Source organism: Salvia hispanica, chromosome 3 (assembly GCF_029641045.1).
Source record: "Salvia hispanica isolate PSC_SH4W2 chromosome 3, Shi_PSC_v1, whole genome shotgun sequence".
In the NCBI taxonomy this organism is placed as follows: domain Eukaryota; kingdom Viridiplantae; phylum Streptophyta; class Magnoliopsida; order Lamiales; family Lamiaceae; genus Salvia; species Salvia hispanica.
In genome coordinates, this window is record NC_142694.1 from 32,912,309 (window position 1) to 32,926,597 (window position 14,289).

General features: G+C 33.5%; 1 protein-coding gene and 1 pseudogene across 2 annotated transcripts; one reads left to right on the forward strand and one right to left on the reverse strand.

The window, feature by feature from the left end:
• Positions 1-58: 58 nt before the first annotated feature.
• Positions 59-1,713, reverse strand: LOC125213433 (CBL-interacting serine/threonine-protein kinase 11 pseudogene; annotated as a pseudogene).
• An 8,190-nt stretch (positions 1,714-9,903) lies between these two features.
• LOC125216070 (protein GRAVITROPIC IN THE LIGHT 1-like) lies at positions 9,904-12,201 on the forward strand. 2 transcript variants are annotated; one of them, XM_048117688.2, is made up of 2 exons: positions 9,904-10,263; positions 10,593-12,201. In XM_048117688.2, exon 2 carries the CDS (start codon positions 10,627-10,629, stop codon positions 11,959-11,961), a length of 1,335 nt encoding a protein of 444 aa, XP_047973645.1. In that variant the 5' UTR covers positions 9,904-10,263; positions 10,593-10,626; the 3' UTR covers positions 11,962-12,201. The 2 variants fall into 2 exon arrangements, with proteins under 2 accessions (XP_047973645.1, XP_047973644.1); XM_048117687.2 differs by having other exon boundaries at positions 9,905-10,263; positions 10,596-12,201.
• The last annotated feature ends 2,088 nt before the right edge of the window (positions 12,202-14,289 follow it).

The following is a 14,289-nucleotide window of genomic DNA, read 5'->3' on the forward strand; positions in this document are numbered from 1 at the left end:
ATATTTATAAAAGTTAGAATGTGGAATAATGGTAATAAAGAATTTACAAACCAAAACAAACACACAACACAACTATATTCAAAATCTATCAAAACCCAAATTTACCTAACTTCTTTACATTTTCTCAAATCAACTATACACACTTTCAATAATCACTGAAATATTAATTTACAAACACGGTTGTTGAATACCCAAAAAAGAATATAAAACGATTAAAATAAGCACTTATATTCAAACAACAAACACAAAGTAGGACGAATGGGAAACTAATTGCTGCCGGAAACTTCCACCTCCGGCCGCCGCAAAATCACCGGTCTAATCTTCTCATTCCACAATCCGGCGAAAGCGGTGGCGTCTCCGGCCTTCCGTTTCACCTCCACCACAACCAACCGGTCTGTTAACCGGAAAACCTCTAGCGAGACTACGAAATCACCATTTTGCCCCTCGAGCTCCACCCCGCACTCCTTGGTCTTCCTCAGCTGCAGGCCGCCGCTCTCCGCCTTCACCACCTCCTCCACCTTCTCCAGCACCGTCTCCGGCCGCTCCTCCGCCGTGAGACGGTCGACGTCCTCCGCCGCTGCGAATTTCGCGCCGAACAATCCGGAGAGGTCGAGTCCCCGGGAGAAGGAGATGATGTCAAACGCGTTCAGATCCTGAGTTTTCCTCTCTTCCGGATTTGTCAAATTGGTGATGCTCTCCGATTTCACCTCCGAGTAACCGCTTTTAAACCACGGATCGAGCTTGATTTCATCGATTGAGATTCTGATTTGAGGATTCGTGTCGAGCAATCGAGAGAAGAATCGTTTCAGATCCGGCGAAATCCACTTAGGGCACCGGAATTCGCCTTTGTAGATCTTCTTATACATATTTATCAAATTCGGATCGTTGAACGGCAAGTAACCGGCGGTGAGGACGAACAAAACGACGCCGCACGACCACACATCCACCTTCGCGCCGTCGTAGCCTCTCTTCGCGAGGATCTCCGGCGCCACGTAGGCAGGCGTGCCGCAGAGCGTGTGCAGTAATCCGTCGGATCGCACGTGATCGGAAAGCGCGCTCAAACCGAAATCGGAGACCTTCAAATCGCAATTCTCATCGAGTAACAGATTCTCCGGCTTCAGATCGCGGTGGTAGACGCCTCTGGAATGGCAGTAGCTGACGGCGGAGATGAGCTGCTGGAAATACTTCCTCGCCAGATCCTCGGCGAATCTGCCCTTGGCGACCTTCGCGAAGAGCTCACCGCCTTTGACGAACTCCAAAACGAAGAAGATCTTCCGCTTCGTCGCGAGCACCTCGAGCAGCTTCACGATGTTCGGATGGCGGAGGCGGCTCATGATCGAGATCTCGCGCTTGATGTTGTTGATCAGCGTCGCGCTGTTGTTCAGGCGGCTCTTGTTGATCACCTTGATCGCGACGCTGCGGCCGGTGGCGACGTCGCGCGCGTGGTAGACCTTGGCGAAGGCGCCGCAGCCGAGCAGCTTGCCGACCTCGTATTTGTTGAACAGAGCATTCTCCGGCGACAGAGCCATTGTCGAGGCGGCGCGAGCGGAGCTTGACGCCCCGTTGATCTCCGGCATCGGCGGTGGAATCGAGACGATTTTGAGAGATTGATTGTTGAAGAATTGGGGGAATTTGAAAATGCAGGTTTTGTTTGTTGTGAATTTGGGGGAATTCAAGCTGTGGGGAATTTGAAAATTTGAGAGAGTGATTTGAGACTAATCAAAAGAATTTGAAGCCTATTTCTAGATTTTTTATTTTGAATTAATGGTCCATAATAATTTGGATTTATTTATTTGATTAATATTTAATACTCGTATTATTTCTTTACTTGTGTGGGGTAGGGGGTGAGGTTTAAGTGTTGGTATTTCAATTTTCAAATCTTGAAAAGCTGGGAAACAGATGAAAATTTGAACCAATGTATTTTCACTGTGTTTATTTTAATTTTGACAAAATTATTGATGAAATTGTAATATTGTTCTTGAAAATGGATGAATGTTGTTGTTATACAAAGATAAATAATACTCCTCCACTAGTAGGAATAAAATAGAGCCACATGTGATTGGGAAACACTATAATAGTGTACATTAGTGTGGATACATGATTATGTAGAGTGTTACGGAGCAATGGATTATGTATGAGAAATTATAATAAAATAGAAAAAAATTGAATAAAATATGAAATTTGTGATCATAAAATGATTTAAAAACTTAGTGTCCGCTGATTTTGGAAGCTCTGAAATGACAAAAATGTGTATTACTCCTATATCATTAACTTTGCATTGATCTTTGAAACATAGAAAACTTAGTACTTATCAAGATACAAAATAGATGCATCATATATTAATTAATATGACGATAATATCACAAACGTTGGTATTATATCCATTTAAAATGTTACATTAGTGTGGATTTTCAATTTTGAGGATTGCGACAAATCGACAATCACATTAAAGTTCATGATAATTACGGTAAATATAAGCCGGTTTAACTCGAACGGACAAATGGATTCTAAATTAGGAATGTCGCACGTAGCAAACCCCACACGTACTATATTCTTAGCTAACGTGTCTGAATTTGAAATTTAGTTTATTTCTTTTTTATGCCCTTTTGAATTTTGAAGGAATTCGTTTTATTTTGAGGGCGGCTGTCGGCGGAGTATCGGTGTAAATGGTCGGCGTTTTGGTCAAATATTCACAAATTTTAATTTGTTTTAAGTATTTTATTTTCCTTCGTTTGAAAAGTCAAGAGTATTAATTTCGTTAAGCGGCAGCATGTAGCACAATCAGAATATTCATTTCCAAAGTCATACATATTTTTCATTTTTTATATGTTTTATATTCTGGTTTTGCTCACGTATTTTTATTTTATTTAAAAAGTCAGATCTTAATTTAATTACTAAGTGCTAGTATTAATTTTATATGTGTTACAGTATTTGTTAGTTATCAACTCTTAACTCGTATTTTCCTTAGCTGAACACATATATATGTACAGCATATTATTAATTTTATGAGCAATAATTATTATTTCATACTACTTCATTACCCAGAAAGACTGTCCCAGTTCATATTTTGCACTCGTTTTACAAAAATAATAGTAGTAATAAATAGGTAAAGTTGAAAGAGAGTAAAATAATAGGAAGAATAATGTAGGTAAGACTATTCTCTACATTATTCTCTCTTTTACTTTACTCTCCCTTTACTTTAACTATTTATTATTATTTATACAAAATGAGTGTGAAAAAAGGAAATGAGACCATCTTTCTGGGACGGAGGGAGTATCAGTTAGTGATATAAAATACTTTAATTAAATTTCTTAAATAGAACATGTAATTTAAAAACCACCAAAAGTGTTATTCCATTATTAATAATTGTAGTTAATAATGTGACAGACAATACATCCATTCAATCATTTGTACCAACAACAAATAAATGAAATGACAGCATATTTTGATTTTCATTGTAATATTGTACTATGAATTTTTGGCGTATCTTTAATTTTTTTTTTTAATATGTTATTGGTGCATATGCAAGTAAATAATAGTAATATTATTGATATATTATATTTAGTCGATATTTTGGTGCAAATTTTTAATTGAACAGCGATATGTATACAAAAAACTCTATGTTCATAGAATTACAAGTATATATCTTTTGGTATAGAAGTATGTTTTAAGAGCACACATAGTAAAATGTTGTAATTTGCTTCTGACTATTTTTTTATAAAGAGTAATAGTAGTATATATCATGGTCAGTGGCGGAACTTGGCCGGCGCCGGACCCTATAACCCCGCCATGGCCGCCCCACTCCGCCCCAGGAAGTTTCAGTCTGGTCTCTGGGAAAGAAATGCATCGAAGAAGAAGATAGGGGATATGGGTAGAATGTAAAAAGTTAAGCTACTGGAAATATGATAAAGGCAATAAAGAAATAGGCAGCAGGCACCTATAAAAATATCCAGCTATCGCTCCCCTAGTTGTACTCCTTATTTCATTTGAAAATGTGTTAAAATCTAATTAAATATGTGCTATATATGCATTTTTTTAAAAATTAATCAGATGACCAATAGATTAGAGACGGTAAAATTTAATTAAATATTTTCTAATTTCCAATTAAATCTAGTTTTTTAAAATTATTCAGACGAGGCTCAATATTATATTTACGTATTAAATTTAAAATTGCACATTTAAAAATTATGATACTGAATTCAAATTTGTTAACTGCTACTCCCTCATTTTCATGTTAGTTGATTTTTTTCTGGAAAGTTCTAAGTGAATTGAGTTATTTCTATTTATGATAAAAAATTAACTCTTTCATTTACTTAATTCTCTTTTCATTTATCTTATTTTATTCTCTCTTACTTTAATCACCATCTATTTTGACACACTATTCTTAAACTCTATACTGAAAAGAAATGTCAGTAATTAACAAGAAATGGAGAAAGTACTAGTATAATTTAATATATTGATTTTGAAATGAGATAGTTAGGGATTTGGGCTGTGTTTTGTAATATTTTTGATTGTGTGAATTCAAAAATTGGGATTTGAAAATTGTAAAAATGTTACATACGATAAAATTAAATATTATTATTATTATTTTAAAAAAATTCAGCCCCGGCTTATTTAAATTTCTGGTTCCGCCACTGATCATGGTCAAAAGCAAGCAATGAAAAATATCATCTCTTTCTTTTAAACTTTCACTAGTTTCCTAATTGCTAAGAATTAATTCAAATCGAAGCTAACACTAATATTCACAAAAATAATACCTCCATGCATGATCGAGAACGATTATTTAAAACTTGTAATTACAAGAAATAATTTTTGTACACAATAATTTGTCAATGCAGGTGTTGTCACCCACAAAGCATATAATATCATTGAGGAGATATATAAACTGAAAATATAATTAATAGTGGAGGGCTTATTTTATGAAGTGGATGGTGGGACATATTTCAAAAAATTTAAAATGCAAGATAAATCATAATGTAATCAAAACTTGTAATTTTAGAGGTAATTAAATCTTTATTGGATTAATTTCTTAATATACTCTGATCTCCAATTATCAGCTTTAGTACTTTATTTTATAATATAAATCTTTATTGGTAATACGAAAAGAGAGATTGGTGTGTGTGCCAAAATGCTAATATTTGAGCTTTTTGCTTTGAATACGCCCAATATAAGTTGTTTTCATTTACAACCTATATTTAAATTTTTCATTACAAAGATTATAAATTATTCAAAGCCTTTATTCCATTAATTCGATCCACATAAAACTTGCATGGCTCCAAATTTTGTAATTAATAAATTGCCAAACTAAAACCTAATAAGTGATATGTAAGTTTTACTAATATTGATGATTAATTTTATAATTGTGAATGAAATCATTAATGCTAGTAGCTAGAAATTAATGACTTTGTTTGGTGGTTTTCAATTTGCCCTAATATATACTCCAATAAATCGCATTTCTTTATTGTTACATAAACAAAAATTACTAAATTGTTCGTACCCTAGTTTGGTATTCTATTATTCTAGCGAAACCTTAATATAAATTACAACTAGTATTACACCCGTGCCAGGCACGGACTAAGATATTTTCAAAACATTAATTTGTTAGTTTCTATATGATTGAAACAAAATTGTAAACAATATTATTATACGAAAATTATAAACAAAAGATCATAGCATAACAATGAACAAAATGAGTAATAAAATTTAAGTTATATGAAGGTAAAAATATTTACAAATCAATGTTGGAACATAATATTCAAACATTAAATTATAGAACTTTCAACCTCATCCTTGAAAACTAAAATCCTTATCAATTGTAAAACCTTTTTTAGGACAACCAAGAATGCTGCAAAACCACCACAGTCAGGGAACATATGTTATTTTTTGGCCCACCTAATCGTTCCATATAATAACTGTGAGACTAAAAATAAAGTAAATTTACATCACACAAAACAAAAAAAACTAAAGAATGTATAATAACCACTTCTCCTAATGAAATTTAAGATATTGTTTATCAAAAGCTATAATTTAAGATTGCACCGGTGAGACACTTCCTAGTCGAGCTTCATTTCATTGCGCAATATAGTGACCCTATACACTAAAAACCCAAACCTTGAAACCTAAATCCTAAACCCTTAACTTTAAAATATATTCATCATGTCCAACAAATGAGCCAAATATGAACAAAATTCTCCCTCCGTTTCAGTTCAATTTTACTTTGTTGATCACTTATCCTATTTGGGGCTTTTAAATCTGTATTCGATATCTTACACCGGGTCGGGCTAATTGATAAATGTTACTGATAGTAGATCTTGACTGTAAATATGTTTATATGCTCATATCAAGAAAGTACTTTACAATCCTAAATCCTTAACTTTAAAATATATTCATCATGTCCAACAAATGAGCCAAATATCAATAAAATTCTCCTTCCGTCCCAGTTCAATTTTATTTTGTTGATCACTTATCCTATTTGGGGCTTTTAAATCTGTATCCGATATCTTACACTGGGTAATTGATAAATCTTACTGATAGTAGACGTTTTTTTCCTGAATCTTGACTGTAAATATGTTTATATGCTCATATCAATAAAGTACTTTACAATAGGGCTATGTGAATGGTAAACAAAAAATTTTTTTGCTTGCATTCATCCAAGCATCTATTCATCCAATAGTATTATTTATTGGAGCCGAAGTAGTGTTTTGTTGAAATGAGGAGTCAAAGACATTGCCAGAAAGGGTTTAATTTTGATTGTGGCCAAGCCGTGGGCATTTTTTTCGTATTAAACGTTTCTACTTTTTAAAATCAATTTGATCATATGTTGAAATCATTAACTGCCTTATAATTAGGGATATAACCTTTCCTATTCCCCGCTTCGGATAAACATAAGTGTGAATAACGGTTACTTGCCTTATAATTAGGGAATATGTAGTGTCATGTTTGGCTAATAAAATGAGGTAGTATAATTTTATGCATGACATGTAAACGTTTGGATGAGATGTGTCATTTCATACACAATAACTATGGAAGTTATTTTTTTGTGTTAATTAATATACAATTATGCATGAAATGTACGTGTAAACGTGTTGACAAACATTAAGGAAGGAAATTGTACGCCCTATTTGTCTTCAAGTTTGCTTGAATTATTTTGCAATATCCACTACATTTAATGGAAGTTTTAGTAACAACCCAAAATCAGTTTTAATTAAATAATAATTATATTTAACAATATTCATTACATTTATTGGAAGTCTAATTAGTTTCCATGAAAACTGCCGTTAACCCTAAACAAATTCACAAAGTAAAAGCTGGGGCTCTACTTTACAAATTATCGATGCACAATCCAAATATTTTTTAGAAACGAATAATGAGATGAATCTAAAAACAAAATATGACCGACTTCTCAAAGGAAAATAAAGACTACAATATTAGTAAAATTGAGCAAACGCCCATGTACTGCTTGGGAATTAATTTATTTTATAGTATTAGTTTAAATTTTAAATTAAATACTATCTATATGTACATATACTATTGTACATATTATTTTATTTATTAGGAGTATTATACATGCACAATTCTTTTGTCATAAAAATATCAGATTCAAGTATATAAACTTTTTACTTTATTATCACACACACGTATACATATAGATATATTTGTACATAAATTTATTGATTCATCATAAATAATCAAATATTATATATTGAGATAAAATTTTACATGTTATATTCTAACTATTACAATTGAAGAAAAAAATAATAATAAGTGGAATAGAAATTACAATGAAAATAATAAAACAAATAGAATTATGATTAGTCGAGTTGAGAACATCCCACTTTCAGCAAGACAAATTATGTTGCGGCTAGGCTCTTGAATTGACGTATTGTTCCAAAGATAAACGACTCTCCTAGCATATAGAAGCACCTTAAATCCGCTAGGTACAAATGAAATTGATTAAGCTCTGAGAATTCCGCAATACAATACTCCTAAAATGATACACAAAAACAAAAAGAACTTTAGAGATAAGAGAAAGTGATTTTTTTATATATATAATCCATCCACAACTCTATGACTTTTATAGCCATAAATAAGGATATGGAAAGTCATGGAATCAACACACTATAAACCATAAAATTAAGATAACGAATGTTACTTATATGAAATGAAAAGCCAAAATTCTTCCCATGGCCATGATCACCTTCCACTACACACGACATTACTCCCACATTTAATTATTTTCTTAATTTCTTTGCATACTTTGTTAGAGGTAATTGATGTGGGAAATGATCTGTATGATTGTGACATAATATTAGTGATGGATTGTAAGTACTAAAATATTTCCAATCACACATTAAACCCAACAATATTCAAGAAAATGTATAAAGGAAAATTGTGCACGCACATAATATTAAATTAATCAAAGCTATAGTTTTGTAATTAAATTTAAAGTAGTATTGTTAAATAGATTGTTTTTGTTAACTATCATATTTGTGACTGTTTAATACAGAATATTTATTATAGTGAACGGTTTGTATTAAATTTATTTGTGTAAATGAAACCTTTTCATCTCTCTAATTACTACATTAATAAATAAAACCATTTTCAAATTTATAATTTTATTAAAAAAGTTATAATGGCAATCTTGTTATTTTCCCCAAAACTCCCCTTTTATATATTCATAGATTAGTTGTAAATGAAATATTCATTCCTAACTTATAAATTCAATATTAAATCGTTTTTTATTTCATCGATACAACTAAGCATGTTTGGACAATCGCAGCTTAGTTGGTAAGACGTTTCTCCTCTCACGATAGATCAGGAGTTCTAGTGATCACGAGGGTAGATGGAGAACTATTGTAGTATTGTTGATCCTCTTAAATAAAAAAAAAATAAAAAAAATAAAACTGTTGTATAATAGCATATTACTATTATCAAATATATACAGTATATAAAAGGGAAGTCTGGGAGGTATTTAGGGAAATAAGAGGAATATTGAGGGTATTTAGGGAAATACCCTTTTAAAATAGATATTATTATTTAAATATAAATATGAATGTTAAAGACGTGTATTGATTTAGAGTTGGTTATTTAGTTCCATAGTTAGTGGATTAATGGTGTTTCGATTTGGAAAGGTCTAATTCCATTTAGATCTTGATCATAAGAGGAAAGGCTGAACATATGAAAATTTGATCATTCTGGTCCTCCGTCAATATTTCCGTTAAAAATTAACGGTCAACGGATTTAATCCCGATTTTGACCAAATTAAACTTTTAATTCTGATTTTTTAATTTTTAACTAATTCCCTAATTATTTTTACACTTCAATTTGAGAGGAAGAGGAAGGAAGAAGATGAAATTAAAGTGTAAAAATAATTAGGGAATTAATTAGGGATTAAAAAACCAGAATTAAAAATTTAATTTGGTCAAAATCGGAATTAAACCCGTTGACTATTAGTTTTTAACATAAATGTTGACGGAGGACCAAAATGATCAAATTTCCATAGCACAAAATCCAAAAGATAATGTTTATGACCAAAAACGTAAAATGACTATATGTTCAAGACCAATTTTGGTCTTTACTCTAAAAAAAATACTAGAACAAAATAACATAAAGAAACGATTTACTCCCTCTGTCCCATTAGAAATGAAACGTTTTCCTTTTTAGGTTGTCCCAATAAAAATGAAACGTTTCATAAAATGGAAACAACACTCTCTCTACTTTTTCTTCTCTCTTACTTTACTCTCTTTTCATTAACTCACAAAACACCACTACATAAAATCTTGTGCCGGAAACCAAATGTTGCATATTTATTGAGAAGGATGGAGTATATTTTATGAAATTACAAAAATGCCCCCAATTCAAATTCGTAAAATTTTCCCTCTTCTCTGTTTCCGTGCAACCGGCAGATCCCACAGTGCAGATTCCGTCGTGTTCTTTTCGTCCTCGAAAAACACACACACGCACAATCCAGCTCGAAACGGCGTCGTTTCACGCACTGAGCCGTGCAGTGCGTGTTGTCAGAATCCATGAGCCTCACACTAAGATTCCAAATTAAACAAACTTCTGCTCAGTATGAGCAGCTTCACACTCACATCTCTCTTCGAAACCGTTGTGTTATTACCCTTTCCAGTTTCCCCCAAATCGGGCTTTATAAACCCTAATGATTGATGTCCCCAATTCGCTCGCCTTTATCTGATTCATCAATGCCGGAAGCAGCAGCGTCACCATCACTGCTGCTGCCTGCTCCGTTTTGAGCCTTCTGCGGTACGCCTCGCTCCACATTTTTTGAGCTTTTTAACCCACTTTTGCCTGATTTGGCAATTTCATTAGTGTGATTTGATTTAATCTTTATTTTTTGAGCTCGTTTATCTGCTTTTGATATTTTAATTGGACAGCATCTCCAGCTTTTTTTTTTATCCCTTTAATTCCGGAGGTGTTTGAAACCCCCAATTTTTTTTCTCGAGCTCTTTGCAGCGGGAATTTCGGTTTTGGTTCCCCGCATTGAGGCTTTTTCCTGTAGCAAGTGTTTGTTTTTGTTTTCTTTAAAAAGTGTGGTTCTTAGTGAGATTTAATTGATGTTTTTCATTTAACAGCAGATCTTGGATTAGGTTGGATTTTTTTGGCAAAATGGGATTGGATTCAGATTATCAGGGGATGGAGTTTGCAGCTAGTTCTAATAAACCCCTTAAACCCTCTGCAAATATATCTGAAATCGTGTCAAAATTCGCCAAAGTTTGTAAATTTAGATCCATTGGTGTATTTCATACGTCGGAGAGTGTAGACCACGGCCATGTTTATCCGGTGATTGCTGGCGACAATGCTCGTTTAACGGATGGGGAATGTGGCGAATTTTGTGCCAAAAAAATATCTCCGGAGCGTGCTGTGTTACGTGTGGAGCTTGTGCAGCTGTTCGACACGCTTCTGGCGTTAAAAATAGCATATGTGAAGCTCCAAGAAGCGCACATTCCATATGATCCGGTGAAAGTTAGATTTGCTGATGAAGAGGTTATGTTTCAGCTCGATACGCTTGGCAAGATCAAGAAGGCTTATGAGGAGAAGAAAGTGAAGGAAGCTAATGCCTTTTCTGCTGGTTCGGCTCGTTTTCTTGCTGAAGTTAATGTTATGGAGCAGCAGCTGGAGAAGTTGAAGTCCCAAGCCAAGAATAAGGGCAGGAAAGTTGCTAGTTTACGTAAAAAGCTTCAGGAGTTGGAAACGAAGAACACGAAGCTGGCTGAAGAGATTGAGGAGCGCGAGAGGGAAATGTTTGCGGGTTTGAATCATCATTCGTTGGAGAGTTTTGTCAGGGCAGTTGGAAGAGCAATTCATGATTTTGCAAAGCCGTTGATTGCCTTGATGAAACATTCGGATTGGGATCTAGACCAAGCTGCCTACGCAATACAATCATCGGTTGTATACGCAAAGAGGTCACACAAGAAATATGCGTTCGAAGCTTATATAGCCAGAAGGATGTTTCGTGGGTTTCTGCAACAGCCTTGCTTTTTAGGGAACATTATGAAGTTGGATGACCCTATCGTTGCGTTAACTGAAGACCCGCGATCTAGTTTTGCCGAGTTTTGCAGGGATAAATACCTGCTAGTAGTTCACCCCAGGATGGAGGAATCATTTTTCGGTGATTTGGACCATAGGAATCTCGTGGCTAATGGGATTCACCCGTGTACTCCGTTTTATCGTGCATTTGTCAGAATGGCGAGATGCGTGTGGTATTTGCAGGCACTGATTGGTTATATCGAGCCTGAAGCTGAAATCTTCGGTGTTAAGCAAGGAGCTGAGTTCGTGGATGTTTACATGGAGGTTGTGGACGAGCTCAAGGAGTACGAGGTTATGGACAACGAAAGGTACAAAGTTGAGTTCATGGTAATGCCTGGTTTTATGCTGAAGGAAAGTTTGATTAGGTCTCAAGTATATGTTTCGAGAGGGGAGTTCTCAAATGGATGGCGCTAGGAAGAACGAGCGCGTTTAGGTACTGTATGTGAGAACATTTTGCAGTTTTTTCGCTCTTCGATTGCAGTACTAGGCTGGGGATCGGGCTGCAGCTTGGCTTAACGAGCATAGTTGCAACCAGGTCGTAAAATTATCAGAATTGAATACATACTCTGTAATTACAGTATCTGAATCTGATGCAACTTTGACATGTATATATATTTTCAGATTTGCTATATATTATAATCTGATTTTGTATCAGATGTTGGGTGATCTTATCTATGGTTTTGAGTTTTTGGTACATTTTCTTTCTTGGTTTGAAAAGTGTGGATTTGAAGGAATGTTGAAGTTTTTTCATGGCTGTTTGTTTATTTGTTGTTTCAGAAACACACACACTCCCACAGAGGAGGGAAACTTTTCTTGTTTTCCCGGTGACTAGGGAAATTCGCGGTCGCTGTACTTCTCGTGTTTTCTTAGTGACCGGGGAAATTCGTAGTCTCTACTTGAGGTGCATTATAGTGAGCAATTGTTGAGTACAAACCCATGTCTCGATGTATCGACTATGTCGTCTGTTCCCGATGTGATCTGGTTTGAGAGGAGGTTTGTTTACAAACTCATCCCATATCGGGAGTCCGAGGAAAGTTGGAAGGTGTATATAATTCTTGTCCAATCCCAAATCTGATTGAGGACTTTTGGGAGTGACACAAAAACAAATTCGTGCGAACCTGACCCAAAATGGACAATATCAAACGTTTGTTGCAGTCGATGATCTGAACCTAATTTCTATTAGGCAAAGTGTAACAAGGGTTGAGAGAGTGTATATTATCATTGTTTGGATTTCATTTTTGGGAATGTGGAATTTCACAAAATGAAACCTTATTTAGATGGAATGTTTATTATGTAGTAATGTTTGATTTCAGATTTTGTCACGTTAGTTGGATAGTGATGGTGATTTGAACAAACATCATTATTCATTTGACAAATAGTTATATAGTGAAATAATGAGACAAATCATTGTAATATATTATTCCAATATATAATTATAGCTGTATCATAATGTGCTGTCGAAATCAAGAAAGAGAATATTTAATTCTTTATTTAGTCTTTTTTTTATTAGGGAAGAAAAAAACATCTACACAGTGATCATACATTCATACTAGCATACTTATCAAATATACATAATACTCCTAGGTAAATTTCTCATAATTACATTGATACCTCTAATGTAGGGAGATAATATACCAAATTAATTTGGTAAAATAACAATCATAATCACCTATAGTAATCAAATAATTCGATTAAACTAAACTAAATATCCAAATTTATATTTCATCCTTTTTTAAAATTGACAATGAAACGTAACTTAACCAGTAAAACACTTCCCCTGCCTCATATTAAGTATTAACATATGAAATGTTTCACTATAGTCAAATATACATAATGCAAATAATCATCATTACATAAACGATATGTAATCATATAATAAAACATTAAATATTATTCTCTAATAAAGAATCCAAATTTTTTTATTTATGAGATTGCAAGCGTGGGAGTGACCAATCAACTTTATACAGTTCAATTCGTGTAAGCATCCATCATTTGTATAACAAAAATACAGCTCTTTTCTTAGACATATGGGCTTCTACTTTTCATATTATTTTTCTTAGAAATTTCTTTTTGAGATAAAATCATAGTCCATTATTACTTACTAATCATAACACATATATGATTTTATTTATAAGACAGAATCCCACAAAAAGCTCCATAATAAACTTTTCAAATTCTCTACGTGGAATTAAATTAGATTTTGGTTTTCATACTTTTTCTATGTATAATGTATTTTTGAAGCTTGTTTGTGGAGTATATTAAGTAAATATCAGATTATGAAGCTTGTAGTATAAGATGGTAGTGTAATTATACAATATCAGATTACAAAAGATGTCATATAATTACATATCATTTCGCCTTTATTAATATTTGATAATTTATTTTTAGAAGCTAAATTAACATAAATCATGAATATGACTTTATATCATAGTAGTTTTTATTTATTTATCTGACAGCTCCTCTATTTCTATCAATGGGCTAAACCTGGCATATCCAATTTCGATAGTGTTACAATTATTTTATATAAAATTACTATGACTTTACACGAAACCAACAAATTTATATATGAGAGAAAAATACCACATTTATCATAATGTTTGACTTTCTTTCCCCAAGTAATATCAAGCTACGAAACTATTGATGAATTGTCTACTAACAATTTTCGGAATGTGTCACGTTAAGTCTTTTCGATGGCGGAAGGTGAGACTCGTTGTATAATTAAAACATTTTTGTTAGAAAAGT